The sequence below is a fragment of the Nycticebus coucang genome, chromosome 10 (assembly GCF_027406575.1).
Source record: "Nycticebus coucang isolate mNycCou1 chromosome 10, mNycCou1.pri, whole genome shotgun sequence".
Taxonomy (NCBI): domain Eukaryota; kingdom Metazoa; phylum Chordata; class Mammalia; order Primates; family Lorisidae; genus Nycticebus; species Nycticebus coucang.
The window spans coordinates 128,950,090-128,975,609 of NC_069789.1; the positions used below are offsets into that span (position 1 = coordinate 128,950,090).

Genomic DNA, 25,520 nt, shown 5'->3' on the forward strand with positions numbered 1-25,520 from the left:
GGGCCAAGGGAGGAGAATCCCTCGAGCCCAGGAGTTCAAGACCAGCCTGAGCAAGAGCAAGACCCCATCTCTTAAAAAAGAGAAAAAAGCTCCTCACCCCTTAGCTGCCAAAAAGGGGAGCTTCCACAGGCCCTTCCCTCCTTAGCCCACCTGCTGGGGCGCCCTTCTTCTATTCCTTAGAAGAGCTTCTTACACCTCCAGCTCGGGCACTGCGTAAGTGGTGCTCCCAGCCAGAGGCCCTGTAGGTGGGCCAAGAGGCTCACTGGCAGCCATGTGGCTATGGGGTGCCTGGGCCACCATGTTCCCTGGCCCCGCCTCAGGCTGTGGGCCTCTGCTGGAGGGTGGCCCATGCTGCCTGGGGGGAGGGGCAGGGGCCTGCTGGTAAGGGTTGGCTGTGAGCACTTCCCCTGTTCTTTGTAGTGGCGAGAACGCAGCTGTGCTGCACTATGGACATGCTGGGGCCCCCAATGACCGGACAATCCAGGACGGAGACATGTGGTGAGTGGGGCCAGCCCTCCTGCTGCCCGGCCTGGCTCTGTGTGTGAACAGCCCGGCTGAGGTTGAGCTCAACCTCAGGGCCAACCAGGGGTTGCTGAGTCCCTGTCCCCAGGCCTGTTGTTGGCCCAGACTTCTCTGCCAAGGTCGTCCACTGTGTGGTGCTTTCTGCAAGGCCAGCAGCCTATGCCCCGTGGGGAATAGTGAGAAAGGGACACTGGACAGGGTCCCCTCGTGGTCTCCTGTGGGGCCGAGGCGTAGTGGCCTCTCTGAGGGGGACCGGAACTGTCCCCATCCTCTGCCCAGGCCACCCTCACCACTCAGGGACACCATACTCACGTCCATGTCTTAACTCCACAAGGGTAGGGCCCCTCAGTCTGACCCCAGGGACCCCCAACATTCTAAAACCTGCCAGCTTCAGCCACAGGGTCCTTTGGCACAAGTGACCATTTATTCAGGAGGTCACAGGTGGTGTTTGACCCCCAGGTCTGCTTTACTGAGCCCACAGTCCCTCATGGAGGCCCCAACAAGGCTAATGTGGCCAGGTCCTGTGGCCTCCACCCCTCTGGTAGCCTGTGTCCTGCGCATAGACCCCCCACGTGTAGGGCAGAGCATGCCAGGCCACTCCAGGGCTCGAGAGGGGTCTGGGAGCCCCTGTAGACCCGGCCCCCTGCCACAGCACTTGGCCCTCTTTACCCCATCTCTGTACCACCCAGATGTTGGCCAGGTAGGGCCACCAAGAGCCACACAGATGCTGTGGCCCTGGGACACGGCCACAAGCTGCACAGGCTCTGTTTTGGCCTTTAGACACTTCGGTGTGGTTACTGGCCAGTAGGCAGGGACATCCCAGCCCTTTCTTTTCATCTGTTGCTCGCATACCTGAACCAGGCTCCCTCAGAGCTCTGCTTCTGGGCAGTGTCACACGTTTTCTCGGGCCCCTGTGGTGCCCAGAAGCCCTTCTTGGCCACTCCACTGCCCTCGCTTCTCACGGGCAGAGTTCCCACGGTGGCTGCTCACGGGCCTGGACCCAGCCTCCCCTCAGCGGGACTCAGCCCTGCAGTGGGGAACCATGGGAACCTGACCCGAGAGTCACCCGCCCACTCCCAGCGAGGGACGTGAGTAGGCATGCAGAGACCGCAGCTGCCCAGAGACTCCGAGTACTGGGCTGTCAGGGCTCGGTGGGTGCTGGGACCCCCTCCATCCCAGGGTCTTCCTGCCACAGGCTTGCGGGCATCGTGACTGGCCATGGTCTCTCTGCTCACCCAGGATGGGCAGTATATGGGATGTGCTAGCTCAGGCCAGAGCCTGTCTCAGCCTTCTGGAAGAAACCAAGCCTCTTGCTTCCCCTCTGAGCCTCAGTTTACTCATCTATGGAGAGAGCCCGGATATCTCAAGATCACCAGCAGAAGGGATGTGACAGGGGCACACTAGTGCTGAGCCACTGTGCCCTCTCTCCAGGGGCCTGGCCAGCAGGTCGTGGCCTACAGAGGGTGATTTGCAAAGTGGCCAGAGTCAGGCCAGTAGAATTGCCTGACCACAAGCCAGGCCCCAGCGGCCATCTCCCCAACCTGCCTGCTGCACTGACCTCACAGAATTGAGTTCACACCCCAGGCTTCAGTGAGCCCCACAAATCGTGGGCCAGCATCCAGTGTCCTTGGACAGTGGGCTTAGTCGGGCAGTGTCTGGACCCAGGGCTGGTTGGGTCAGAGAGACCTAGGGGCCAAGGGCAAGGGCATACAGCGACTTTGACAGAGTCCTCCCCTCTGGTCTCTCTGTGGATATTCTCACCAACCCATAACCCTGGTCCCACAAGGTGCCTCACCCCAGTGCGTGGGCAGGCAGCCGAGACACAAGGAGGGTTCCAGGCCCAGGTGTGGAGCCAGAAGGGACTTAGAGGGGAGATTGGCAAACAGACTTGGCTCAGCTGGAGAGCAGGGCAAGCAAGCGTGGGAGCCTGCCTCTCCAGGTCTTTGTCAACGCTCTTTTCACCCTGCAGCCCATTCTGGGAACAGGGTGAGAGCGGAACCGGATAGGACACAGGAACCCAGGCCCAGGGTGGAAGCAGAGATCTAGCTACAACAGCGGTTAGGTCTGCTGGCCTGTGGACAACCCTGGCCAGGTGTAGGGCCACGAGTTTTTCTCCTCTGTGAGCTCAGCATACCCTAAAGAAGTGGCTGCTGCTTCACTCCCCTCTTTACCTGCCAAGAGGGGGTCCTTACCCCCACAAAGGGCTGGCCCCAGCTGTGTTTCTGGGGTGGACCCTAGCAGGGGCGGGGTTCAGTCCCTAGACACATCACACACACATCAGGCCTCAACGCCGCCCAGATGCCACGGCCTTGGCCCTCCTGGGCAGCACGCGGCACCTGCATCTCTGTACTGCAGCTGTTGAGATGGGAGTGATTCAAGGAAGCCCGCAGATGTTAATGCCAAGTCCAAATTGGCAATTTTATTTTTCTAGTGCTAACTTTGAAATGTAGCCAGTAGAATAATTATGAGTTTATTATAGTCAATTTATTATGCAGCATTTAGAACAACATGTTTTGTTGATTACCGCTCCTGCCAGATTGCTGGCGGCATTTATAATCCATTGTTTTATTGAAATTGATCTGCCGAGCGCCTACTGTGTTCGGTAAATAATAAATCACACTTTTATCCCAACATAAAAGCCACGATGCTTCATCATAAGGTAGGAAACCCAAATATAAGTCTTATGCAGGATTGTTTTCCTGAAGCTGAGCACCTCCCTGCTGCGCTTGTGTTCCAAGCTTTGGGTCCCAGTCCTTTTGGCTTCAGGGTAAAAATGCCCCATAGATACTTGAGCTTTACGTAATGGGGTTGTTTGGGGAGTCAGAGCTGGTCCAGAGCAGTCAGGATGTTCTGGAGAAGTGGGGGGGGGGGCTGCCTTTTCTGTCCCTCTCTCCATAGTCCCATATAGGGGCACCACACGTGCACACACGTTCACACACGGGGGACCCTGAACGAGGCTGTGCTGTGTGACAGTTTAACTCTCTTCCCTCTCCCTAGCAGAGTGGCTACCCCTCAGAGCCTCCGTTTTTTCCATCCATCATGGAGGGTAACCTGGCACCCAGCTCTGAGATTCAGGGATCATACCTGCAAAGTGCCAGGCCTGGTGCTCAGCTCAGCATGGGCCCTTGGCAGATGACAACAGCAGTGATAGTGTCATCACCAAGCCAGGCAGATCAGTGCCTCATCCTTCCTGCACTGTGGGCCTCTACTGTCCAGCAGCTACAGGTCCTTAGTTGCGTGGCTTTCCTCTCCTGTGTTTTCTACCCCAGAATTGTCCTCTGCGACACATGTGCCAGGCAGGGCTGGAGGTCGGCCAGGCCCCCTTCCCATTCTCTGTCCCTGTGGTGCCAGGAGCTTCCCTGGACCTAGGCCTTGGCTGCTGTCAGCTACGGTCATAGCCACGACGCCCTGGTTGCCCTCTCTGGCTCTTGCTTCAGGTCAAGCTTGCGAGCCAGGAACTGAGAGCGTGGCTCCAGGGCTGTTCCTCACACCAAGCCCCCTGGGTCCTTTGGGCCAGGTCCTGTCCCACCTGCCCTGCATGGCTCCCAGGGTGAGGAGAGGCCCTGTGGGGTATCTTCACATCCCAGGGTCCCCTTTCCTCGGCTTGGGTTAGGCCCTCTCTTGCTGTGCCCTTGGGGTTTACCAGGAACCTCAGCACCAAGTCCCTGTTCCAGAGGACTTGTAGGTAGGCTTGTTTTCCTCCTTAGGCGAGTAGGCAGACCTTCCTAGAACAGGGCTGCAAGAGAGTGGCACGCTTGCCAATTAATGCTTTTAATATGTGTTCGCCAAGGATGGATGGTGTCTTAGGTGGCTGAAGGCCCCCTAAGCAGGGGGGCCCAGAAGACCCCTCCCTGTTAAATTCAGCCCTAGCAGGGGAACGTGCATACTTGTGGCTGGGACCTACCGCCCCTGCTGCTGGTCATTGAGCCCATATACACTGCCCTATCCTTCCATAATTGGCCCTGGCAGTGGACACCAGAACCCCCCATAAGGAGGGAGGCACATGTCCCGTGGGCACCAGCGAGCGCCATCCACGGTGAAATCTACTGGGAAGCAGTGTACCCAGGGTGGGGCCGCCATGCAGCTCTCCCCAGACATCCTCACCTGCCACCTCCTATGTCTCCCACCTCTGCATCAGTGGGGGTCGTACCTGTGGCTCCATCTTAGAACATTCTGGAGTGTGGGTGCAAGGTAGTGCCTCAGGCCTGGAATGCCCGGCTGCAGGCAGGACGTGGCTGGCGGTCCTTCCAGCACGGGCCAGAAGAGGGCAGCGTTGTCTCAGGACAGTGGGGCAGGCCTCACCCCTGCTGGGTGCTGGCATCTACATTACTCCTGGGCAGGGAGGCTGGTGGGCTGCCAGCAGGTTTGCAGGAGAATCCTGTTGTCTCAGCTCCCCCTTGTCCCCTTCCTTCCGTGCCAAGGGCCTAGACCCCCATCTGTCTCCCTGCCGTGACAATGACCATCCTGAAGCCTGGCTGATGAGCAGAGGCATCCCTGAGTTGAGGTGACAGCAGAACCCTCTCTAGCCATGCTGTCTACATCACAGGTGTGCTAGTCCTGGCCACCCAGGCCGCAGGGTACTTGCCCACCTTGGCATCTCTTGGTCCTTGTGGATGGGAATAGAGCAACTCTGCCCAGACCTGTTGGCTGCTTGTCCTGAGTCTGTCTGGCATCTGAACGTTGTGTGCCTTAGAGGCAGCCAGTCTGTGCTCGGGGACTTCTCCCCAGCTAGCAGAAGGGCCCACAAGTCCCACTCTACCTGCTGCCTGATGCCCTGGTGAACTTTAGAGAATGAAGTGTCACTCCCGGGGCTTGTTCCTGCCGCTGGGCCCACACACTCTTCTTGCTGTTTCCTCAAAGGGATGCTTGATTGTCACCAACCAGCCATATCGTGAGCACTTTGTGGTCTCCAGGACATGCGCGTACCTGGGCCCCATCCCCAGTCACTTCATGACTGCTCCTGCTCACACCCGCAGCCAGACATGCGCGTACCTGGGCCCCATCCCCAGTCACTTCATGACTGCTCCTGCTCACACCCGCAGCCAGACATGCGCGTACCTGAGCCCCATCCCCAGTCACTTCATGACTGCTCCTGCTCACACCCGCAGCCAGACATGCGCGTACCTGGGCCCCATCCCCAGTCACTTCATGACTGCTCCTGCTCACACCCGCAGCCAGACATGCGCGTACCTGAGCCCCATCCCCAGTCACTTCATGACTGCTCCTGCTCACACCCGCAGCCAGACATGCGCGTACCTGGACCCCATCCCCAGACACTTCATGACTGCTCCTGCTCACACCCGCAGCCAGACATGCGCATACCTGGGCCCCATCCCCAGACACTTCATGACTGCTCCTGCTCACACCCGCAGCCAGACATGCGCATACCTGGGCCCCATCCCCAGACACTTCATGACTGCTCCTGCTCACACCCGCAGCCAGACATGCGCGTACCTGGGCCCCGTCCCCAGTCACTTCATGACTGCTCCTGCTCACACCCGCAGCCAGACATGCGCGTACCTGGGCCCCATCCCCAGTCACTTCATGACTGCTCCTGCTCACACCCGCAGCCAGACATGCGCGTACCTGGGCCCCATCCCCAGACACTTCATGACTGCTCCTGCTCACACCCGCAGCCAGACATGCGCATACCTGGGCCCCATCCCCAGACACTTCATGACTGCTCCTGCTCACACCCGCAGCCAGACATGCGCATACCTGGGCCCCATCCCCAGACACTTCATGACTGCTCCTGCTCACACCCGCAGCCAGACATGCGCGTACCTGGGCCCCATCCCCAGTCATCATGACTGCTCCTGCTCACACCCGCAGCCAGACATGCGCGTACCTGGGCCCCATCCCCAGTCACTTCATGACTGCTCCTGCTCACACCCGCAGCCAGACATGCGCGTACCTGGGCCCCATCCCCAGTCACTTCATGACTGCTCCTGCTCACACCCGCAGCCAGACATGCGCGTACCTGGGCCCCATCCCCAGTCACTTCATGACTGCTCCTGCTCACACCCGCAGCCAGACATGCGCGTACCTGGGCCCCATCCCCAGTCACTTCATGACTGCTCCTGCTCACACCCGCAGCCAGACATGCGCGTACCTGGGCCCCATCCCCAGTCACTTCATGACTGCTCCTGCTCACACCCGCAGCCAGACATGCGCGTACCTGAGCCCCATCCCCAGTCACTTCATGACTGCTCCTGCTCACACCCGCAGCCAGACATGCGCGTACCTGGGCCCCATCCCCAGTCACTTCATGACTGCTCCTGCTCACACCCGCAGCCAGACATGCGCGTACCTGGGCCCCATCCCCAGTCACTTCATGACTGCTCCTGCTCACACCCGCAGCCAGACATGCGCGTACCTGGGCCCCATCCCCAGTCACTTCATGACTGCTCCTGCTCACACCCGCAGCCAGACATGCGCGTACCTGGGCCCCGTCCCCAGTCACTTCATGACTGCTCCTGCTCACACCCGCAGCCAGACATGCGCGTACCTGGGCCCCATCCCCAGTCACTTCATGACTGCTCCTGCTCACACCCGCAGCCAGACATGCGCGTACCTGGGCCCCATCCCCAGTCACTTCATGACTGCTCCTGCTCACACCCGCAGCCAGACATGCGCGTACCTGAGCCCCATCCCCAGTCACTTCATGACTGCTCCTGCTCACACCCCCAGCCAGACATGCGCGTACCTGGGCCCCATCCCCAGTCACTTCATGACTGCTCCTGCTCACACCCGCAGCCAGACATGCGCGTACCTGGGCCCCATCCCCAGTCACTTCATGACTGCTCCTGCTCACACCCGCAGCCAGACATGCGCGTACCTGAGCCCCATCCCCAGTCACTTCATGACTGCTCCTGCTCACACCCCCAGCCAGACATGCGCGTACCTGGGCCCCATCCCCAGTCACTTCATGACTGCTCCTGCTCACACCCCCAGCCAGACATGCGCGTACCTGAGCCCCATCCCCAGTCACTTCATGACTGCTCCTGCTCACACCCGCAGCCAGACATGCGCGTACCTGGGCCCCATCCCCAGTCACTTCATGACTGCTCCTGCTCACACCCGCAGCCAGACATGCGCGTACCTGAGCCCCATCCCCAGTCACTTCATGACTGCTCCTGCTCACACCCGCAGCCAGACATGCGCGTACCTGAGCCCCATCCCCAGTCACTTCATGACTGCTCCTGCTCACACCCGCAGCCAGACATGCGCGTACCTGGGCCCCATCCCCAGTCACTTCATGACTGCTCCTGCTCACACCCGCAGCCAGACATGCGCGTACCTGGGCCCCATCCCCAGTCACTTCATGACTGCTCCTGCTCACACCCGCAGCCAGACATGCGCGTACCTGAGCCCCATCCCCAGTCACTTCATGACTGCTCCTGCTCACACCCGCAGCCAGACATGCGCGTACCTGAGCCCCATCCCCAGTCACTTCATGACTGCTCCTGCTCACACCCGCAGCCAGACATGCGCGTACCTGGGCCCCATCCCCAGTCACTTCATGACTGCTCCTGCTCACACCCGCAGCCAGACATGCGCGTACCTGGGCCCCATCCCCAGTCACTTCATGACTGCTCCTGCTCACACCCGCAGCCAGACATGCGCGTACCTGGGCCCCATCCCCAGTCACTTCATGACTGCTCCTGCTCACACCCGCAGCCAGACATGCGCGTACCTGAGCCCCATCCCCAGTCACTTCATGACTGCTCCTGCTCACACCCGCAGCCAGACATGCGCGTACCTGAGCCCCATCCCCAGTCACTTCATGACTGCTCCTGCTCACACCCGCAGCCAGACATGCGCGTACCTGGGCCCCATCCCCAGTCACTTCATGACTGCTCCTGCTCACACCCGCAGCCAGACATGCGCGTACCTGGGCCCCATCCCCAGTCACTTCATGACTGCTCCTGCTCACACCCGCAGCCAGACATGCGCGTACCTGGGCCCCATCCCCAGTCACTTCATGACTGCTCCTGCTCACACCCGCAGCCAGACATGCGCGTACCTGAGCCCCATCCCCAGTCACTTCATGACTGCTCCTGCTCACACCCGCAGCCAGACATGCGCGTACCTGGGCCCCGTCCCCAGTCACTTCATGACTGCTCCTGCTCACACCCGCAGCCAGACATGCGCGTACCTGGGCCCCATCCCCAGTCACTTCATGACTGCTCCTGCTCACACCCGCAGCCAGACATGCGCGTACCTGGGCCCCGTCCCCAGTCACTTCATGACTGCTCCTGCTCACACCCGCAGCCAGACATGCGCGTACCTGGGCCCCGTCCCCAGTCACTTCATGACTGCTCCTGCTCACACCCGCAGCCAGACATGCGCGTACCTGGGCCCCGTCCCCAGTCACTTCATGACTGCTCCTGCTCACACCCGCAGCCAGACATGCGCGTACCTGAGCCCCATCCCCAGTCACTTCATGACTGCTCCTGCTCACACCCGCAGCCAGACATGCGCGTACCTGGGCCCCATCCCCAGTCACTTCATGACTGCTCCTGCTCACACCCGCAGCCAGACATGCGCGTACCTGGGCCCCGTCCCCAGTCACTTCATGACTGCTCCTGCTCACACCCGCAGCCAGACATGCGCGTACCTGGGCCCCGTCCCCAGTCACTTCATGACTGCTCCTGCTCACACCCGCAGCCAGACATGCGCGTACCTGAGCCCCATCCCCAGTCACTTCATGACTGCTCCTGCTCACACCCGCAGCCAGACATGCGCGTACCTGGGCCCCATCCCCAGTCACTTCATGACTGCTCCTGCTCACACCCGCAGCCAGACATGCGCGTACCTGGGCCCCATCCCCAGTCACTTCATGACTGCTCCTGCTCACACCCGCAGCCAGACATGCGCGTACCTGGGCCCCATCCCCAGTCACTTCATGACTGCTCCTGCTCACACCCCCAGCCAGACATGCGCGTACCTGGGCCCCATCCCCAGTCACTTCATGACTGCTCCTGCTCACACCCGCAGCCAGACATGCGCGTACCTGGGCCCCATCCCCAGTCACTTCATGACTGCTCCTGCTCACACCCGCAGCCAGACATGCGCGTACCTGGGCCCCATCCCCAGTCACTTCATGACTGCTCCTGCTCACACCCGCAGCCAGACATGCGCGTACCTGGGCCCCGTCCCCAGACACCCTTCCTGTGCCTTTTCCATCCGTGTGGTTCACGCTTCATGGCTGCACCCCACTCGGTTGATGTCATGACCTGTGGTTTGAACAGCACTACCCAGACAGCCGGGTGCTTACGGATGTCATGAGACACTGGTCACCAAAAAAGTGAACTGTAGCATGCGCTTTGCATGTGATGCCGAGCCTACCCTCCCCCGCTGGGGCTGATGCCCAGCCTTGTCCCACATGCTTCCGTGGCCACAAGCCCTCGAGGTGGCAGCAGCTGTGAGCCGCTCACCTCCCAGGCAGGGTCCCACATGGTCCCCCATCTCTCCGCTTCATACAAAATAGTAATGCTGATTCCCCCAGACACCCAGGAGACCACTGCAGCAGCTGTTCTTGTTACTGTGTGCACCAGGGACACTGGGACCGGAGCCCCGGAAGCTGCTGCTGGGGTGTAGTGGGCTGGCAGTCCAGCAGCTTCCTGTCTGCCCAGGCCCTGCAGGAGTGGCTGTCCCATGGCTCAGTTAAATGGGACAAAGATTCCCAGGAAAGCACTTGGGACAGGCCTGCTTGGTGGGTCAGCCTATGGCACTGGTGGTGGTGGTGGGGTTGTCCTCGAGGACTGTGTGATGGCTTTTGCCCCTGCTGGCCACACCTGGAGCTTGGCCCTCCACGGAGGCCTGGTGGGAGCAGGCAGCTGGGAGACCAAAGCACACCACCTTGTCTGCCAGGGCTGGCCACCCCACCTGGCAAACGGAAAAGAAGCCAAGTGCCTTCCTTCCCATCTCATGCTGAGGTCTGAAAGGAAGTGAGAGCTTCCTGCCCCTCAGAAATCCCCCTGGCCTGGCCGGGGACACAGCAGGCTGAGACTACTTCATGACTGCTCCTCCTCACACCCATGGAAATATTGGCCTTCACCGAGCTGCAGCTGAGAGCCATGGTGTATGCTCACGGGCTTAAAGTGAAGCCACAAACTGAGGACAAAGTGGCCTTGCAGAGACACTGCAGCTTTCCCCCAGAACCCTTCCTGAGCCACTTGGTCACTGGCTGAACCATCTCCGAGGCCTTCTGCCATGTGGGCCTTGGCTGGTCCCTGCAGTGGGGCCGGGGGAGTTGAGGGGGCCTGGGTTGGGCCAGTGGTGGCAGGTAGCCCGAGAAGCTGCCGGGAAGAGCCAGAGGAAGACGGAGCCTCTCTCCCAGCCAGAAGCAGAGCCATCTGAGTACATGTGGGGGTCGAGGCGCCAGTGGACAGCTTGGAGATGTGTAATATCTCCCCAGATGTCTCAGATTATCACTCAGAGTCGCTCAAGCAAAGATGGCAGTGTCCCCACTGGGTGTCCCCAGGCAGCCAGAAAGGAGAGAGATCCTGCTTTCTCGACTGCAGCCAAAGTATGACCGAAGTCCCCACTGTCAGTTCGCATTCAGAGGACGGATGGAGTGGAGGGAGATGATTTATAAAAGCGGGGGCTTCCATCCCTGCATTCCAGAATGGATCGCATCTGAATAACTGATGTGTGTAGAAACTCTGAGAGGGATTTGTTGTGTTTTTTTCTTTTTAAGGCAGAAAAAGATGGGGAACTGAGAGGAGTGCGAAAATAGCCTTCAGCCCCGTGCCTGAGGGCCGCTGGACGGGACGGAGCTGGCTGCTGGCTGGCTGGGTGTATACTTCCTGCTCCAAAAAGCAAATGACCCACAACTGACGTCTTCTAGAGTCTGGAAGATAAAGCCAGGCTGGCTGAGGACATCCAGGCACCCGCCACCCCAGGCTCTTCGTTTTATTGACAAGGGTTTAGAGAACTTGGTTAGGAGTCTGCATCGTACAGAAGAGTCTCATCTGTACCCTTCTAGATGACGCCAGCATTTTCCTGTGGGCTTCCTGGTTGGTTTCTTTCTTTCTTCTTTTTTTTTTTAATAGTTCAATTTCTGCTTTTCTTTTCCATCAGCACAAACCAGTAAAGCTTTCTTTCTGCCTGGGGGTACTGCTGCAGGTCTCCCCTCTGGGAATCTGTGTCCCTTGTACTCCTGAACTGCCCTGCTTGCCCACCGCCCACCCAGGCTAAGCTTGAATGTCTTAAACCAACAAACCACAAGCCATTCTGCCTTTGTGGAATGTGGGGATCCCATATGAAAACAAAAACGCTCTGCTTTCCCACACAGCTCTGCTGCCCACCTCCACATGCATGCTGGCCCCAGAGGACACAGGCTTGCAGCAGTGGCAGTATCCCCATTTGATAGGTGGGAAAACTGAGGCCTTGAAGTGCTGAAGCCAAGACAGAAGTGCCCATCCCTGGGCTTTTGAGTTGCTCACCCCTCTGACTCGGGGCTTTGCTGGACCAGTGCTCCAAGCCTCGCTTTCCTTCAGTTTAGGGCCCAGGTGTACCCCATAAGCCGACAGGCAGCTGTTGGCACAGACGGCCCATTGCATCATCCACCTTCTGGAGAGCAGGAGACGGGGGAGCCTGCTCAGGGCCCCTCTCCATTCCATTGTCCTCACACACTGGGCTTGGGAGGACAGCCTCCTCTGGGAGCAGGAGGCAGAAGTCTGTGACTTTGATGCAACACGCAGCTCCCTGTCATGCTGGGGTGCCGGGGGCTCTTCCCCAACCCCGAGAATCACCTGAGGTGTTATCTGGTGCTTTTTGCACTGTTGACATTGTTTCTGGTGTTTTGCAATCAGAAAAAGATTACCAGGTATCCGGCTGGGGGCTTTGGATTCCAGCCACGTGTCTAAGAATCCTGACCCTCCACTGTCCTTCAAGCATTCGAGTCTGTGGGGTGGCTGTTGCCACCTGTCATGCCACATGGCACAGGGCCAGGATCCCCCACTCTGTCCCCTGGGAAAGGGTTCCTGAAGGCAGGCATACAGCCTGCTTCTGGGGAGTCTGTTGGGCGGCTGTTTTTATTTTTACTGAGCTTGGATTCAGATAAGAGGCCTGGTGGAGGGAGTCACACCCTGCCCTGGGGCACAGATTGGCCAGAATCTGGCTACAGGTTGCCCCCCCATAGGAGGTCAAGGATGGAACCAGACCCCAGCAGAGTGGATCCTGGCCAATCCTAGAGGGCGGTTCGCACCACCTGGCTCTTGTCCCCTGGCCCTGAAGCTATAGTGGGAGCCTACACCCAAGGCTGGACCCATGTCTCTGAGCCAATTTTGTCCCCTTCATCATGACCCTATGGAGGAGCTGGACAGGCTGGTGGGACCCTGCTCTTTGCTGCCAGCAGCCTCCCGAGGTGGTGAAGGGGGACAGGATGGAAAGGGGCCCCCTCCTGTGCACCATCCCACTCTGTCAGGCCCCACCCCTGTTCGCTTGTGTGACCCTGTGTGGGGGCGCTGCTTCTGGGTAGTCGTGGGAGCTGGACCCAGAAGCCCTTCCCACATCCTGTCCACCTGGGGTATGAGCAGGACCGGCTTCTTATCTGCCTTTGACGAGAAAGGGCCCTGAGGCCCTTAGCACAGCAAGGACCAACCCTGCTCCTTCCTGCCCGCTGCACCAGGGGCCCTGTTCACGGGGCATCAGGGACAGTTCCAGTGCCGTCCTCCTGACTCAGCAGGCCTGCCCTTCCACCTGGCCTGACTTCCACACCCTGTCTGGTGTCCTGCTGGTCCCTGTCTTTCACCTGGAGACGCAGGGGTGCCCACAGACAGGGAGAGGGGAGTCAGCAGCACCAGCCTGGGTCCTGGACAAGGTGACTGTTGGCCCCAGAAAAGCACTGCTGGATATGAGGCCATCCTCTGAAGTGTCACCCAGCCTCCCTCCCTTCCCACCACTCAGGCCCTGGCTGGGCAAATCTGTCCCACCCCTGCGTGGGGAGGGACAGCGTTGGGTACCTTCCCCCAGCCAGGGGACCTGCAGCTGCCAGCGGAGTTTCTACTCAGGTGCCCACTCCTGAGGCCTTTGCCCCTGTCCCCATGGGCAGTGTGTCAGCCCTGCCGAGTGCAGGTGGACTAGGAGGGGATGCAAGGATGCCTGGATGGAGCCAGATGCTAGTGGGGACCAGGGGACATTGCTTCATTTGCTTAGTTCTCCAAGTGAGTCCTCAACAGCTGGGCCTGTGAAAGCCAGGCCATGAGGAACAAGTGTCCTCTGCCGCAGTCCCCTCAGCCCTCCCTGCGCAGCCGAGCCTGTACCCCTTTCTTGCTGGGGACAGAGGTCTCGCAGGATGGCTCTGGACTGTCTAGGCTGCTTTGCTGCTCACGCACTTGTGGGAGACACCTGGGTAGGAGCTGCCTACAATGGCCCCATCACAAGAAGGGTGCCACAGCCCTCTGCCCATCCAGGACAGAGTGTGGGGAAGGGAGGGCGGCTGGGTGCCCTCTGCCCATCCAGGACAGAGTGTGGGAAGGGAGGGCGGCTGGGTGACCCTGCCCATCCAGGGCAGAGTGTGGGGAGGGCGGGCGTCTGGGTGACCCTGCCCATCCAGGACAGAGTGTGGGAAGGGAGGGCGGCTGGGTGACCCTGCCCATCCAGGACAGAGTGTGGGAAGGGAGGGCGGCTGGGTGACCCTGCCCATCCAGGGCAGTGTGTGGGGAGGGCGGGCGTCTGGGTGACCCTGCCCATCCAGGGCAGAGTGTGGGAAGGGCGGGCGGCTGGGTGCCCCCTGCCCATCCAGGGCAGAGTGTGGGAAGGGAGGGCGGCTGGGTGCCCCTTGCCCATCCAGGACAGAGTGTGGGGATGGAGGGCGGCTGGGTGCCCCCTGCCCATCCAGGACAGAGTGTGGGAAGGGAGGGCGGCTGGGTGCCCCCTGCCCATCCAGGGCAGAGTGTGGGGATGGAGGGCGGCTGGGTGCCCCCTGCCCATCCAGGACAGAGTGTGGGAAGGGAGGGCGGCTGGGTGCCCCCTGCCCATCCAGGGCAGAGTGTGGGAAGGGAGGGCGGCTGGGTGCCCCCTGCCCATCCAGGGCAGAGTGTGGGAAGGGAGGGCGGCTGGGTGCCCCCTGCCCATCCAGGACAGAGTGTGGGAAGGGAGGGCGGCTGGGTGCCCCCTGCCCATCCAGGGCAGAGTGTGGGAAGGGAGGGCGGCTGGGTGCCCCCTGCCCATCCAGGGCAGAGTGTGGGAAGGGAGGGCGGCTGGGTGCCCCCTGCCCATCCAGGGCAGAGTGTGGGAAGGGAGGGCGGCTGGGTGCCCCTGCCCATCCAGGGCAGAGTGTGGGAAGGGAGGGCAGCTGGGTGCCCCTGCCCATGCCCTCCTTTCCTCACAGCCTCTTCGATATGGGCGGTGAATATTACTGCTTTGCTTCTGACATCACCTGCTCCTTTCCTGCCAATGGCAAGTTCACCGCAGACCAGAAGGCTGTCTATGAGGCGGTGCTGCGCAGCTGCCGGGCCGTCATGAGCGCCATGAAGCCAGGTGAGCATCGGGACAGGTGGGGTCTCGCGGGAGATGTGGGGGACAGCTGTGTGGCAGGCAACCCCCCGCCTCTGAAACGGGCCCTGCATTCTGTGGCTTGAAACCACCTGCCTCTTACTGGGCCAGTAAGATCGCCAGATGTTGTCAGGTCCCCAGGGTCACTCCTGGGAAACAGGCTGACGACTGTACATTCCCGCCCCCACTGGGCATTGGAACATCAGCATGTCCTTGTCCTGAAGCAGAGTCCTCTCCGGGGAGGGCTCAGTGTGCTCCAGACGCTGGCATCTGCTTAGACATTGGAGCAGGTTCAAGCCCCTCTGGGTGCTCTGTAACATTGGCTGGGACGCTCTTCCTCTGGGTGGCTGTTTGCTGGTCAGTAAACAGGGAGGCGGCGCTTGTGGAGATGAGTTAGGCTGTGTGAAGCGCCCACAGCGCCAAACGCGCACAGCATTGCTCTGCTGCGGCCATGGTTGCTGCCCGGGCCCCGGGCTTCTGTCTCCCCACAGCCAACCTTGGGCCTGCACCCCCATCCCAGCCTTCACTGTATGGTCTCCCCAGCATTCTTCAGACCCTGGGCAGCCTACATAAGCCCCCCTGGTGTGCCCTTGGTCGTTGGGATCCAGCAAGGTGGACAGAGGTCCTTGGGAGGGAGCCAGCAGCCCCTCCACCCCGCTGCAAGGCCAGCTGTGGTTCCTTCTGGGAGCTTCCTGCTGTCCCCATTCCTCCTACCTCGTGAGCCCTGCGGCCTCTGTGGCCATGGGAGGGTGGGAACTAGCACCTGCAGGATCAGACCCCAGCTCTGGTGTTTGTCCCTTTCTGCCTCCCAGTGACAGGAGGACCCTGACTTGTCGCCTTTTCCTGGAGGGAGAATGGAGGGATGTGGCCTTGTGTTCACACTTCAAGCCTCCAGGGCTTCAGTCGTTGGATTCCCCAGCCCTGGCCCCCTGGCCCACTGGCTCCCCGGCCCCCTAGCAGGTGGCCATCTGTGGACATGCAGGCTCCTGGGTCATCACTAAGGTCCGTTTGCCACCTGGCTATGATCTGGAGTGTGGATGGGTTTTCCCTGCCTCCTGCTCCATCCTGGCCTCTCCAGTCCCCCACACGCACCAGGCGCCCAGGGGTCTACATCTTAGATTGGAGGCAACAGTGTGGTCTCCAGCCAAGGTGGATCATTTGGTGCCCCCGCAAATTCAGAAGTGAGTAAAGCCTGTCTGGGGTGAGGCCAGAGCTAGGGAAGCAGTGGGCCTGTGCGAGTGCCACGGTCCCTCCTCAGGGGTCAAGGTCAGAGAGCACATAATGTTGGTAGGGCTCTGGTCGCAGCACAGCCCACAGGCCCCTGCAGCCTCCTACCCTCACTCAGCATCGCCCACCCCTGGCTGTGCAGGTGTCCCAAGAGGCAGTTGGGCTCCCAGGCAGCCTCTGCCACCTCCAGCATGGGGGGAACCCAGGCATCCTCCACCAGCCCCGGGGCTGCCTGCAGGCAGGAGGGCTGCACACATTGGAGCCCCTGTGGACCACGGGGTCAGGGTGGGGCATGCAGGCCCCGACCAGAGAGTCCTGGCCCAGCGCAGTCTCCCCACTGCAGAGTCAACTTGGGCTGGGTTCGGCCAACTCTGCACACTGGCCTCTGGTCAGGCTTCCAAGTGCCATTTGTTAAGGGCCAGCAGAGAGCTGATGGCAGCCGAGCGTCCCGTCCTCAGTGTTCAGGGAAAGAAGCAAACAGATCCTGGGCCCAGAACTTGATGGCTCAGCGACTAGCCAAGCAGTCCCCTGTGGCCCCATGGCCAGTTGTTGGGATGAATTACAGCCATAGTCGCTGGGCCAGGGGGAGTCTCGGCAACTGTCACTTTCAGAGGAGGTGAAGGGTGGGCAGGCTGTTCAGGTAGCCCCCAGTCTAGCCCCAAGAACCCCTGCCAGAGGCTGAGGAGCCAGGGAGGGAGGCTATGCCAACCTTCACCCCCCAGTCTCACACCCAACCTCAGTTGACCAACAGGATCAGAGCTTGACAACAAATGAGTCTGGGCACAGAGGACTCAGATATGCCCCAAAATGAAAATGGAAAAGTAAACAAGGTCTTGATGGTTCAGCAGCATTGATTGGACTCACCCAGTTTAGTGGCTGCAGAAGCAAACAGCATCTTAGACTGAATTGTTTGCTTAAGAATCAACACCTGCCTCTTTAGTATTCACATAGGGAAATCTCCAGGACAGATGGCTAAAGGGGACAAAAAAGTGTCCCTTGTGTGCAGAGGGCAGTAAGAGTGGAATCTGTGAGCTCTGAGCTCTGAGGTCCACCAAGGAGGTGCAGGGAGGGATGGGGAGAGGGCTTGCAAGTCCCCCTGTGTTTTTTTGTTTGTTTTTTTTTCTTTTTGAGATAGTGTTTTCACTCCATTGCCCTGAGTAGAATGCCGTGGCATCACAGTTCAGAAACCTCAAACTCCTAGGCTCAAGACATCCTCCTACCCGAGCCTCCTGAGTATCTGGGATGACAGGTGCCCACCACAATGCCCAGCTACTTTTTCTGTTTTTAGTAGAAAAAGGGTCTGAAACTCCTGAGCTCAAGCAATCTACAGGCCTTGGCCTCCAGAGTGCTAAGATTACAGGCATGAGCCAGCACATCGTGTCCCCTCATGTTCTTTTTGACCTTTAAATCTGGGAGTGCACACCTGTAAGATGTGAAATCCAGCTTCCTGAGGAAGGGTGCATCTCCTCCTCCTCCTTTACTTTATACTAGGGTGAGAATTTGTCGCTTGGTTTGAATGCCATCAGTCATTTAGTTGGGCAGGGACTCAGACCCAGCCGGGCTGGGTGGGGAGCGCGGGTGGGAGCCATGCCACGTGTCTCTAAGCACAGCTCCTCTGCCAGGGCCCTGCACTGGGCATAGTCTCAGAGCGCGGGCCGGCCTCACATGCTCCCTGCTGCAGCTGTGCCAGGGTGGGCTCTGTCACTGTAAGCTGAGCAGACCGTGTCCCCTTTACCTTCAGACATCCACAAGCAATTGTGAAATACGGATGTCCAGGAGCCAGAGCCCCAGGCTGGATGGGTTGATGCTTCCAGCAGTGGAAGCTAAGCTCGGCTGCCAGGGAGGGGCCAGGGCCCAGCCTGACCCCAGCGTCCTAGAGCAGGGCAGTACTGAGTGACCCCTGGACCCAAGCCCGTGTCAGGCCATGGGAGAGATGGACAGAGGGTTGTGTAGCCTGCTGCACACTGGAGGCAGGACGGGAGGAGGTACTTGGCAGGACATTATCCTTTTACCTGGCCCTGTACTAAGACTAGGGGGTGGCTGAGCCCAGGCTGGTCCCACCTGCCCCAGCCCACAGGAAGGCCTACTGGGGCCCTGTCACATTTGGTGTCCTGGCCAGGTCGGTGACCCAGTTCTGGCCAGAGGGTGGCCAAGTCCCAGGGCCCCACCTGGCACTAAGGAAGGTCCAAGGCTAGGTCCCAGCACTCACTTGGCTCTCCCATTCTATGGGGTGCCCTGACCGTGCCTGACTCTTGGGGCAGACACAAGGCCTCAGGCCTCCCAAGTGTGGCTGGGGCGACCGGGTCACGCCCCACAGAGCTGATCTCCACAGAGCCTGTGAGGCAGGTCCTCCCCTAGGCTCTGCCGCACACCTGGGGCTTTTCTGCCCAGCACCGACCAAGCCCTCAATGGGGTCCTAAGCCCTTGTGTGAGGGGATAGAGCAAACCCCGGCAGGACCCATTCTTGACAGTGGGATGTGTGGCAGAGCCAGACCCCATCTGGGTGACACAGCGTGGTGGGCCTGTGTCCACAAAACTGCTCTGCACGTGGGGGTGGGTCGCCTCCCCATCGCATCAAGGATGCCAGGGCCAGGTCACCCCCTGCCCTGTCCCAGCAGAAATGCCCCCAGTTTGTGGGTTCAGCTCCTGGGCCAAGATAAACACCCCACCGAGACTGCCCGACTGCTTCCTGTGACCTTCCAGGGAAGAATAAATAAAGACAAGCAGGAAGTCACACAGCGATGCCCAGAGGAGAGACAGGAATGAACGATCAGAATGTACACAGGTCCCGGCACATACGACCCCAGGGGGACTGAGGAATGCAGGCCTGGGCCCCCATCCTGGGGCCAGAGGAGGGAGGGCCGAGCTCATACAGGCAGGGCACACTGGTGGTCAGGAGTCCACGTAAGTGTGGCCAGGCCAGGCGCCGCAGCAGCACCCTGGAGGATGTGGCCCAGGGAGACTGGGGTGGTAGGTCACTGAGGCTTCTGTGTCAGGACAAGTAGCCTGCTGCAAGGCAGCCCACCCTGTCTTTGGGGCCCCCAGCTGTTCTGAGGGAAGAAGAAAGGACAGGACACTGGGGAGGGCCGTGAAGCCACCCCTGTGAGCAGCACAGCAGCCCTGGCCCTGCAGACTTGCTGGACCTCCAGGCACCAGGGGTCCCAGTCAGAGCTCAGCGCTAGGGTGTAGGATTCCCCATGGGAATCCTCTTGCATTCTGGTCCAGCTCCCAGCACGCCGTGTATCTCCCTGCTCCTCATCTCCTACCCACCAGCCTGCCCTGCCCTGTGCGGCTGCCCCTCACCGCCACTCTCGCCTCTGTCCTGCACTCTCCCAGACGTCCCCGTGGCTGCGAGCACTGTGGCCCCATGCACGATCCCCTCCCCTCTGCCCCTGGTCCCTGGGGCCTGAGGGGAAGCTGCTGATGGGAAGTCAGAGGAGGGGCTGTCAGTGACAGCAAGTGCCCCCATCCCCAGAACAGGCAGATCTGTGGGATGACCGGACAGGAGGGGGATGCAGGAGCTCTGACTCCAGCTGACCCAGCTGGTGTCACCTATAGCCCACAGGCACCTTTCCCATCCCAGCTAGGGCCAGGGCCACGGGGCTAGACTTTCCATCAGATTTCATCCTCAGAGGTGGCATGGACATGGGTGGGGCAGACCACGGTGCAGGGGACCAGGTGGCAGCCTGCTCGCAGGCACCTTCCCTGTTGGGGCCAGGATGGTGCAGGCGCTCTGGCATGGGCACAGCGCCCTCGCTCCTGCAGGGGCGGGACGGTATGCTGGTTCCTCAGTTCTTGGCCCCAGGGTACTCCCTGAGGGCTCTCTGCCAGGGTATGGGGGCAGGGATCCTGAGGAGCGTGCTCCAAGCAGCCAGCTGGGCCACACTATCTCCTGCTCTAGGGCAGAGTGAGTGGGTCTCCAGACGGTCTGGCACTATATGGGGTCTGCCCACACCAGCTCAGCCTCCTACATACCCAGGGCCTGGCTCACACATGGTGCATTCCTGGAGGGCCATCTCTACCTTTGAAGTGACTCTGTGTGCGAAAGTGGCCCTGAGGATGCAACACACTGAGGCCCATTGCTGTCTTCCCCTCTGGCTCTGGCCTGAGAACCCCCTGGGACTATCATGCTCTGGCCAGGAGGCGTCGAGGGTGTGATGGCTTCTGCTGTGGCTCTGAGGGGCAGCCCCACCCGGTATGTCAGGCCAGCAGGAGAGGGCACTGCCTGGGGGGCCCAGATGGGCTCCTCTGGACTCCTCGAGGGCCTGGGCACCAGGAGGCTAGTGTTTCTCTGAGCCCAGCAGTTTCCATATGGGAGGTACTAACCCAAAGACTCCCCTATCACCCCTAGGGTCTGAGCACACAGAGGGCGGGCTGGGAGCACAGCAATGGCCATGAGTGAGCCGTGAAGGAGGCCAGGTTTTCCACTCTCTCCGCACATTTATCAACCACCCTCCACGTGCCAGGCGTGCCCTGCCACGCCCCACCATGGAAGCAAGTTCTAGGATCTGGAGAAGGAGCAGTCCGAGGGATTCCTAGGATTCAACACAGGCCCACGGGAGAAGTGGGAGGTGTGGCCCCCAGCTAAGGAAAAGAGGTAGGAACATCAGCTCTCAGGATCAGGGGCCTTGGTCAGGCCACCCCACCCCACCCCACATTGGGTGAGGGATGAGGCCAGAGACCAGGCCAGGCTGAGGACCTAGGCTTTTCTCTGGTCTGTCCCATTCTGAAGAGATGTTCCTGGCATCCCAGCAGTGCAAGGATCCAGGGCAGGGGAGGAGGCTGGCAGGGCTCCAAGAGAGAGGTTTTGGGGGAGTCAGGACAAGATTTGGGGCTTGCTGGAGGTGGGAGGGAGTGCAGGGCAGCATGAGGGCCAGTGGTACCTTCTGGCTGGGACCAAAGGGCTCTGCAGTGCCGTAGGCAGCCAGGGTGGGTGAGCCTGGGAGTCAGAGGGTGGACCCAGGCTGGCGGGGAGGCCCCTGAGCGTGTGCCCACCCCACCAGCCTAGCCCATGGACACTAACCTTCACATACTGTGGGGGCCCCCCGCCCAGGCCGTGGGTGTCGTAACCACCATCCGGGCCAGACACTGGGGCCAAGTTGCTAGAAGTTTAATCACTGTCACAACCCTAACCACACACAGCAGAAACTCCCTGCTCCCAGCCAAGAGAGCTGTGTGCAAGGCCTTCCCCAAGGGTGCACAGGCGAGGAAGACCAGCGGCGCCATGGGGGCCGCCTGGGCCGGCACATCCTGGCAAGCACCCCGCTGGCCCCCAAGAGGGGCCACCACGGAGCATGATTTATACCTGATTCCCACCCTCTCCTGAGGCCAGGCCAAGACTGCAGCCCCACGATTGGAATTAGCCAGGTTGGAAGGAGGCTGCATTTCCTGGGGCTCCCCTCTGGCGGCCAGGAAGGGCCTCCATCCAAGAGAAACGAGCTGAGCTGGGGTCAGGGTGTGAGCCACAGCGCAGGAAGCCTCTGGGCCTCACATGCCACGCTGCCAGCCGCCACCTCTGCAGACTATTTGGGGGCCATTTGGGACCTAAGCCTCCAGAGAAGAACTGAGGGGCACTCACCCTGTGCCAGGCCCAGTGGGCACCCTCAGCAAATTGCCCCTCTAGTGGGGTCATGCAAGGACCATTGCAGCAGATCTGTCCTGAGGAGGGGGACGGTATCAGGCTGAAAAGTGCAAGGACAGAGTGATCTGGACAGTGGGGAGAGTGACAGCAAGGGCTTTCCTAGGAGGTGCTGACTTCTGTGCTGGGACCACAGGTGAGTTGTCACAGGCTCTGGCTGGCACAGCAGCTGCAGACAACCACCCGGGACAGGAGGGCCAGGCCTCTGGAGGATGCTGTGGAGGAAGACAGCGTGGGGGGCCAAGGGTCTGAGACAGGAGCGGTGGGATGTCACTCAGGCTGGTCTGAGCCCTTTGAACAAAGTTGGAACCAGCGTCTGGTCCAGGTTCTAGAGGAAGAAAGGTGTTGGCACTGTCGAGGGCGCTGCCCCCAAAAGGTGCCCGGGAGACCGGGACCAGCTTGCTGGGGAGAGTGTTGTGGCTGTTTGACAAAACGTGACATCTGAGGCTCACAGGGGCAGAGTTTGCCCAGGTCTCCATTGCAGGAATGCCACTGCATCAGAGGAAAACCCCACCCTGGCTTTGCCATCAGAGTTGTAGACTGGGCCACCCAAGGTGTGCATGCCCAGGACTGCCCCAGACACAAGGCAGTGGCCCCAGAGGTGCCCAGGCCTGCGTGGGCTCTCCCTACAGGTTGCATCATTGTAGCTAGACACCTCAGGGTGTTGGGCTCCAGGGACAAGCTCTCCTTCTCTCACTGTAGGGTGTGGATGGGTACTTCTGCTGGCTTCTACCACCTCTTGCCTCCCTGAGGCCCTGGGTCAGCACTGCCCTGTGACCTGGCCAGGTCACAACCCTACCACTTCCCCAACATCCTGCTCTTGCAGCTAGCTCAAGACCCCAACTGTGCGGTGTCCCTCTCCTGCAGGGAAGAGGCCTCGGTGTGGGGGACCGGTGCCTGGTATTTAAGGGGTGATGGCCTGCGTCCCAGGGAAGTTTCTCATCCCTGGTCACCCCTGACAGCTCCTCGTCTACCCTGTGCCAGCTGCCGCAGTTCAGAGCCCTGAGCCTGGGTCCCGGCCCTCCCCAGTTGGAGGTTTATCACCAGGTGGAGCCCCCAGTTTGAGGTTTATCACCATGTGGAGCACCAGGTGGTGTTCACCTCCACAATGGGGCTCCCCTCCACGGTGGGGTTTCATGCAGGCAGGTTCTAGATCTGAGCCCAGGTAGAACGTGGCAGGGAGGCCTCTGGGGGCCAGAGGCTGAACTTTGCCAGCATGGCACAGTGATTTGGGCCCTCACCCTGCTCACCTGTCCAGGTGTCCAGAGGACACAGGGTGTGCAAATTCAGCTGCATGGTGTCAGGAGGCTTCACCATCCGAGGGCCCTTTCTGGTGCTCCATATGTGAGTCCAGAGGTGGCGCTGGAAGCCAGGGATTCCACAGAGCCCAGAGAGGACAGGGCGCTCCCTGGTGCCAGGTGAGGCACTGTGCAGGTAGCTCTCCACATGCCTTCTCACAGCCCCCAAGGGCCCCCTTTACCTGGGGGCCAGGCCTGAGCCCCACACAGCCTGTGTGGCACTTGCAGCTCTGCTTGGGAGGGCACTCCACGGTGACCTTTGCCCCAGAAACATGGGACAAAGATGAGTTTGATTAGCAGCTAGGGATCCCGGCTCCCACGGAAATGACCACCTGGCTCCTGGTGCTGTTAGAGGTGGGGCGCAGTTCCCTGCCAGCCGCACCTTCACCCCAGAAACCTTTGCTCCCCGCAGTGTAGCAGCTCTGGGTAATTCACCCTCTTCTGGGATGTGTGCAGATGCCCCCTCCGTCAGCCACAGCCTTCCCCTTTGCCCCACAGCAGCAAAACCCAGGCCAGAAGCTCTGGGGCAGGGTTTGGGCCTGAGCCTGAGGCAGCCCCACGCTTGCTGCTAGGGAGACTTGCTTTTGACCTGCTAATGCTCAGGGATCTGGTGAGGCTGCCCTGGCCCCAGTGGCACACGCCGTTCAGGTGGACACACCATGGCCTAGAGGAGACGGGTAACAGGAGCCTGTTCCTGAGGGCAGAATGAAAAGACATGAAGGGGCCCCAGGTCCAGAGATTTGGCTGCAAAAGCCCCGCACAGAGGGCCACCTTGGCCCACATCCCCAGTTCTCTCCCCCCAAGGCCCTCCTGCCTCAGCCACATGGGGGCTTTGCATCCACCCGTCCCTGGCTTGGTGGGTCCTGTCTGGGCTGCCAGTGAGCAGGCTGCTGGCCACCATGGCTCACTGCAGCCTCCGTGGCTCACCGCAGGTGTCTGGTGGCCGGACATGCACCGTCTGGCCGACCGCGTCCACCTGGAGGAGCTGGCCCGTATTGGCATCCTGAGCGGCAGCGTGGACGCCATGGTCCAGGCCCACCTGGGAGCCGTGTTCATGCCTCACGGGCTCGGTCACTTCCTGGGCATCGATGTGCACGACGTGGGAGGCTACCCAGAGGTCAGTGTGGACGCAGCAGCCAGGGTGGCCTGCCTGTGGGCTGTCACTGAGTCCAGCCACCCCCTGGTGGGGCAGGGCTCTGGGAGGTAGCCAGGGCTAGTGCCACAGAGTGACGGGGCCCTCAGCTCCCTGGGGTACTAGGGAGGATGAAGGAGGACCCTCGAAAGGGCCTGTGCAAGGCAGAGGTGACCCATAAGCCTTCCCCCTCCAGTGGCCCGTCCACAGGATGCAGGTGCAGAGGTGGTATCTTCTGTACGCAGGGCCCTGCCCCAGGGGATGGTAGATGGTACAGTGCAGAGGATCCCGCAGGACACAGGGCAGAAGCCAGGCTTCGTGACAAAGCTGCCCTGCACCCCTCCTGTGCTCTTGCGTTTGATTGCTCTTTGATCAGGGTGGCAAGGCCCCTACCTGGTGACTGCCCCTCGCCCTACTCCTGCACTGATGCACCCTCTACCGCCAGGCCGCTGAGCAACACACCTGTGGCCCTGCAGCCACCCATATTTAGGCATCGTTGGGACCCTTGGCAGGGGAGGGAGGCTTGGGGGGCATCTGCAGAAAAGGCTCCTCCCTGTCCTACCACCAGCCCTCAGAGGACCACCCAGAGGGTGCTGAAGGGAGGCCCTAGCAGGCAGGTGGCTGCGGCATTTCTGGGCCAGGCATGTGGGGTGAGCCGGTCCCTGCCGCCTGGCCAGCTGCCCACAGTGCAGGGGGCTGATTATGCAATCAGTGCACGCCCTGGGGCCCACCAGTCAGTTAGCCAAGACAGGCTCTGCCTCTTGGCTGCAGGGTATTTTGAAAGCACTAAAGAGATTGGGGGTGGGGGTGGGGGTGGGGTAGGGGGGCGGATTGCTTAAGAGAAGCATTATTATTCAATTATTTTTTCCTCAAGTGTAAACAGTTAAATTTGGAGAAACAAAATCAGTTTTAATTTCCTAATTTCTATTCATCCCATTGTTTTCAGGGAGCCAAGAACAGGGCTTCCAGACATTGTTAGCTGAGGTTCATTATTCATTAGTCGCCAAAGCACTTTTTTTTCCACCAGAGAAAATTGGCAGCAAACTATTTTCATCTTTTCCAGTAAGCAGTCCTTTGTACTCAGACTCTATTCTTCTGACAGATAAACATTGTAGAAAAAAATATGGCTTTTCCTATAAAAATCATTTATTTCATTCCAGGCCTACAGACACATCTGGGTCTCCTCTGCTCACAG

At 60.3% G+C, this 25,520-nt stretch overlaps 1 protein-coding gene across 1 annotated transcript in view; it reads left to right on the forward strand.

Moving 5' to 3' along the window:
- The window catches only part of PEPD (peptidase D), a 123,766-nt gene that overhangs the window by 95,198 nt on the left and 3,048 nt on the right, over nucleotides 1-25,520 (forward strand). The window contains exons 11-13 of the mRNA XM_053608297.1: nucleotides 421-498; nucleotides 14,867-15,015; nucleotides 24,126-24,310. Of these exons, the coding sequence (XP_053464272.1) occupies nucleotides 421-498; nucleotides 14,867-15,015; nucleotides 24,126-24,310 (412 nt within the window). The remainder of the gene's footprint in view (nucleotides 1-420; nucleotides 499-14,866; nucleotides 15,016-24,125; nucleotides 24,311-25,520) is intronic.